General features: G+C 49.5%; 1 protein-coding gene across 1 annotated transcript; it reads right to left on the bottom strand.

Annotated features, from left to right (window-relative positions):
• Positions 1 to 1,379: 1,379 nt before the first annotated feature.
• DNAJC30 (DnaJ heat shock protein family (Hsp40) member C30) lies at positions 1,380 to 3,075 on the bottom strand. The gene has a single exon (XM_081889569.1). The coding sequence runs from the start codon at positions 2,986 to 2,988 to the stop codon at positions 2,320 to 2,322; it is 669 nt and encodes a 222-aa protein (XP_081745695.1). The 5' UTR covers positions 2,989 to 3,075; the 3' UTR covers positions 1,380 to 2,319.
• Between the last annotated feature and the right edge of the window lie 2,925 nt (positions 3,076 to 6,000).

The raw sequence follows: 6,000 nt of genomic DNA, 5'->3' as shown, positions 1-6,000 counted from the left end.
CTGAGGAAAGACATTTGTCCAAGGAAGTGGTCCAACAATTGTAGCAGGAGTTGAAACTCCACAGCCAAAAAGGGAGATGGAGGGGGGGCTATTCTGAATGGCCAAGGGATACCTGGGGTTGGAGGGCAGCAGCAGCAGCATCCTGAAATCAGATGCAAATACTCAAATGCAATGGAAGGGCTGGTTGCCTGGTGAGGTTTTCACTTAGGGAGAAATCACTATAATCATCTATATTTCTATCAGGTACCTTTCATAGTTTTGTGATCCAGTTATCCTACTACCTCCCCAGCTAGTTTCAGGCTTCTTCATCAGCCACCCCCCAAAAAAACTTCTTCCCTGCCATCAACCTACCAGTGAGAAGAGCTCCCTCACCAAGCCTGGCTGAGCAAGCCACTCCCTCCTTATTTAGCTGTGGGATGACGATATCCTTTCCAAATGAAAATCAGTTTCCTTTCACTGTCAGCTGAACAATGGTGCAAGGACCCCCTCTGCTGTACCACTCGGGAACAGCAACCCAGCGCTTGGAAAAACACAATTTCAACACAAGGGGAGTTGCTGAGCTGGACCAACCACAGCTCAGGGTGGTTGCCCTCCTCTCCTAACTTGCTTCAAAGGGAATTGCAAGAAGCAATGGTGAATGGAAAGAATATGGGAAGAAGAAGGGGGCGGGCTTCTCCCCTTCCCACAGCTTACTAAAAACTCACCTTTTACTAGAAGTCTTTGTCTGACCCACAACCTTCAACCCACCTGCAATTTCAGTGAAACCTACCCATATGTATTCAAAGAATAACATGTTAGAGTTTGAAGGGAGTCAAAGGGTCATCTATCCCAAACCCCTGCAATGCAGGAATAACATTCACCAAATGCTACTCTGTCCTCTCTTGGCCTTCTAAATAGCTCTACACAATGGTTGCTTGCTTTTACAACTCAACACCAATTAAAGGGTGGTGCTGTGGTCTAAACCACAGAGCCTAGGGCTTGCCGATTGGAACGGTTCAAATCCCCGTGACAGGGAGCTCCAACAGGGTGAGCGCCTGTTGTTCGGTCCCAGCTCCTGCCCACCTAGCAGTTCGAAAGCACCTCAAAATGAAAGTAGATAAATAGGTACTGCTCCGGCGGGAAGCTAAACACATTTCTGTGCACTGCTCTGGTTCGCCAGAAACTGCTTGGTCATGCTGGCCACATGACCCAGAAGCTGTATGCTGGCTCTCTTGGCCAGTAAAGCGAGATTAGCGCCGCAACTCCAGAGTCGTCTGCGACTGGACCTAACGGTCAGGGGCCCCTTTACCTTACCAATCAAAGAGGGGACCAGGCAGCTGTGTTTCCAAAAGCATCTAAGTGCTTCACTTTAAGACTTGAAAGGACAAGGAGACAATTCCTAAATGTTTCTTTGTGTCTTTATACAGCATATTAAAATAAATATCATTCACATGATTGGTTTGAATCCTTTGGATATACAGATCAAAACACTGTGGCCACGTCATTACATTCCAAACTGCAAGAGTGAATCCTACAGCATTTACCCCATAAGAGAATGCATTTCCCCAAAGACTATTAGAAGCCACCACAAAGTCTCCAAATGGGAGCTTTCTTCTCTTCAGATGCATCCTTTACCAAAACAAAGAGGTTTGTTAAGTGCCCAAGTTGTGGAGCAGCTTTTTTGGGCCCAAGTGCAGGGGGCACCCCAATGAGTCAGCAGAATCTCTATGAAAGAAAGGAAAAGTAGACCTGAAATCCCTCTCTCCCCCACCTAAAGGGAGAATTTCAAGCTACAGAGATAACACCTGCTAACTGAAGCACCATGCCCAATACATTGACACTCATAAATACCATCCACCTCTCACAGTACAATTAGGTGTGGGAAATTAAACCCACTTGCACTTTGATCCAAACAGCTGAGGCAACCAATTCCATGCCAACAATAATTGGATGATAGGAGTATGATTTCTAAGGCAAAGTAAAGCACGTTTTAAAGGTTTTTTTATTATTGGAACTGGCATCTGGAGTCTTGCTTCCCAGCACTGTGTCTGGGGGTTGCGGGGGGTTGGTTGGCAACACTCCAAATCCTTCTCAAATTGTTTGTTATGTTCTCTGGGTGACTACAGTAAGGCATGTAAGAAAGCAGAGATCTCTCCAAGCTTGGCCCTGGTGGAAGCCCGTATCAGCCTTCATGAGGGACGCTTTTTCTACCTCTTGAAGCCAAAGCCTTTGGGGAGGACACGCTTCTCCTAGCCGGTTCTGCCCGCTCCAGGAGAAAGTCCCCCAGGAGTGGCAAGCCCAAAGTGACACCTGGCCATGCCAGCTTCTCCTCCTCCTTGCTCACTTGAAGCTGACCAGGAGGATCAGAGCTGACAAGAAAGTGATGGTGGCCAGCAACTCCTGCAGGTGCTCCCGCCGCCACATGTTTTCCATCTCGGCCTTGCGCTTCTGCATCTCCCGTCGTTTCTCGCGGATGAAGCGCTCACGCTCCAGCTGCTCCCCATAGTGGGCCTGGTAGAACTTGTCAAAGTCGAATATGGGCTTGTTGTGGGGCCACGTGGAGGCAAAGGGCTGCGTCCTGGTGGCTGAAGAGGTGGTGGTGGAGGAGGACCCTGCTGTCTTGCCCGAGGGCTTCCCGGCGGTGCGCAGGTCCTCCCTGCTGAGGAGGCCGCGGTCGTACTTCCTTCGGAGGGCGACGCTGCCCAGCACCAGGTACGCCTCGTTGACGAGGGTGAAGCGCCTCGCCGCCTCCTCGCTGCCGGCGTTGCGGTCCGGGTGGTACAGAAAAGACTGCTTGTAGTATGCCGTCTTGATCTGCGCCTGCGTGGCCCCCGAGGGGACCCCCAGCAGGTCGTACAAGTCCTGTGGACCGGAGCCTGGCCGGCCTGTGCCGCCCCCGGATTCGGTCCCCGAAAGGCCCGCCGTCTGGGGCGGGCGGGAGAGCACCGTCCGGGGCGCCCACAGCAGTGGGGCCGCCGTCCCCTTGTTCAGGCCCCTTAACAAGGCCATGGGATGCCGCCGGCTTCAGCGGCCCAACCAGGCCGCCCTTCCACGACTGACCTCCGCCATCTTGGCTCCGAGGTAAAGAGCCGGCCGGCTAGTGACGTCACAGGGCCAGGACCCAATTGGGAGGCAGTTCCTTGCTGAAAAACGGGTAGCGCCGTGGTTGCTGTTGGGCGGGATGCAGACGGACGCGTTCCTCTTCCAGTAGCAGGAAAGAACGCATCACGGGTGAGGGCGGGCAAATGGCGTCATAAGGCGACGCATTTGCACGCACAGCTTGGTCGATGGAAGAGGAGGAGCGCGCAGAGTGATGGCGTTCTGGCACTCGATTGGAGGGATGCGTGGCTCGGCTATTCGCCAATGGGAAGTGGTGCGGGGGAAGGCCAGTGTGTGTTATTGGAGGGCTGTGGCGGAGGGAGAGGACGCTGGGCTACACTGCAGGGCTGTTGTAAGCTCCTCTCAGCCCACACCATAGTGTGCTTCTCCTTTTAAAAGTTCCTCATAGTTACCCACAACACCCTTGGATAAACACCATGCACTTGTCGTAAATCAGGCGTAGCATCTGAACTGAAACTTGAGTGTCAGACCTGCCCTGTCAGTCAAACTTACTCTACGTTCCTGTTTCCAGAAAGTATTTACATTTTCCTGTTTTCTCCCAGTTCAGTCAAGTACACCCCTTTGTCTTTACTCAGACCCCAATCCACTGAAGCAGGACGGTCATTGTCTTTGCAATGACTACCAGTCTGGTGCTCTGGAGCAGGATGCCAGGGTTTATCACCCAGGTAGTGTTGTCATTGGGTACGTGGTCCTATGCTTATGGCTGACCTTACCCATAGATCAAGCTCCTCCTCTGGTAGGCCTCCCTCCTCTGAGCAAGATAACGTTGAAATTGTGAGACTCCACCACAGGATTGATTTTATATGAATTTCTAAACGTACATGCTTAAAAAAAGTCTAAAAGCTAAACTAGCCACACTAATAACCAGCGGGGTTTCCCCAGCTGCGCCCTTGTTAGGGGGTGCTATTGTATAAGCATATACAATATACAATATTGTAGTTGCTGTCAAAATGGACTCTTCTGATTGGTTGCCGGTTTGACAGCTATTTGAATGATAGTTCTTGATTGGCAAGGCGTCTTGCGTATGGGGAATACAGTAATGAAGTGAGTATGGCAACTGGTCTACCCTTATCTATGAGCACATCCTGGATGTGAAGGGGAAGGAAATGAAGGGAGCAGACCAGCCAAAGTCTGGTGACCCCTGCCATGGGAAGGCGTGGGTGCCCCCCCACTTCTGATTCCGGTAACATTACCAGCACAAAAGAATGGCCAGGCTGCCCAGGTAATGGAATCAGTGACCACCTTCATATATCCTGGCAGACAGGATTTCTGCCGTAGACTGCCTCCTATGATGCATGTGTGATGCTTTTAGGGTGGTCTTTGGCTAAGGGGTTGGGCAATGTCAAAAGTCTTTAAAGGTTCCTGCACACTTTGTTCTGGGTCTCTCCCTCCTTGCATGGAGGGAAGGGAACTCTGTTGCAACAGAAAATAAAGATATGCATTGCTTTCCACTGGATCCTGCCTCCATCCATTCTTCTCTAACCAGTCATGGACTTAGGGGACTCAGGGCCCCATGGGAGTTGGTCAGCAAAAGCCAAACCCCAATGTTTACATCAATGTATACTGCATGGTTGTCACAAGCTACTCTCCCTCTGCCTCAGTCTCACCTCCCACCCTGCACCATTAACCGCAGACTGGGGTTGCTTCCAGACACCAGCTTGACACTGCAAACAAGTAATTGGAAACTATTTTATGTTTACTTGTTGGATTTCCCCTGGAAAGGATAAATCCAGATTAAATGGGGATGCATGTGATAAGTACAGTCTGGCATTTTGATGCCGATGATCTTGTGTGCATGAGAAGCACCAATACCACTGTAAAGTCCCACCTGGAAGCACCCTACTTTGCAGGGCTGTTGTCAGCCACCATGCACTGCCACAAAATGGAATAATAACAGCAGTCTACACTGCAGGGATGTTGTAAATGGGTCCCTGCCCGAACACCCTGCCATATCCGTATAATATAGAGCACTGGTTACAAAAGTGGACAGTACTGCCCTTGGGGGTGGGCAGGGAACAGAATTACCTGGGAGGGGTGCCAAGAGGAAAGAGGGAAGCTAGAAATGAAAATTACTTTGAAAAGTTGGTATCACTGGATCCAGTTCATCAATTTTGTTGAATTAATTAAACTAAATACTTTTAATTTGATTTTGAATAAATGTGCAATTAATTGTTACTCTTTTGAATTTTACTGTGTTACTACCTTCCTTAGTAGACCATGCAAATGCTATTCTGAATAATGCTTTTTATAGGGTAGGGGGCCCTGGGAATGAGTTTTTTGAAAAGTTTGGGAACCACTGATATAGAGACTGGATTAAACTGCAGGGTTGTTGCAGGTTACTCTCCCCCTTTAGTCTTACCTACAGAACTAACCATGGGCCACAGTACAGTGTTGTCATAGCTTGACTCTCTCACTCATGAAAAATGTGGGGATAAACCATTGACTATATTATAGGGCCATCGTAAGCCACTGCCAGACACACACACATTCCTGCAATGTCAGGCACACAGAAGCAGAGGCTTCTATAACTGTAAGAGGCAAGCCCCATAAGTCTACAGGAGATGCAAGGCAGGGAGAGAACAAATTAGCTAGGAATGGAGCCTGATGAAATAAAAACCTTTTAGACATGAAGCCTAAAATTTGGGGGTTTGCTTAAATGAACGTGTTGTGAGATTGTTAGGCTTATACTAACCTGCAGAAGGAGTCATCAGGGAGCTGCCTTGATATATCAAGTCAGACTGTTCGGCCCATCTAACTCAGTACTGCCTACACTGATTGGCACAGGAAGGAGTTTCTCTCAACCCTGCCTGAAGATGCTGCTGTGGATTGAAGTTGGGACCTTCTGGTTCTAAGGCAGACACTCTACCACTGAGCTATGGCTCTCTCCCTAAAAAATGCAGG

The sequence above is a fragment of the Podarcis melisellensis genome (genome assembly GCF_964234715.1).
Source record: "Podarcis melisellensis genome assembly, chromosome: 15".
Lineage (NCBI taxonomy): Eukaryota > Metazoa > Chordata > Lepidosauria > Squamata > Lacertidae > Podarcis > Podarcis melisellensis.
Note: the sequence above shows the minus strand (reverse complement) of the source record. Positions and strands in the feature narration are given on the sequence as shown.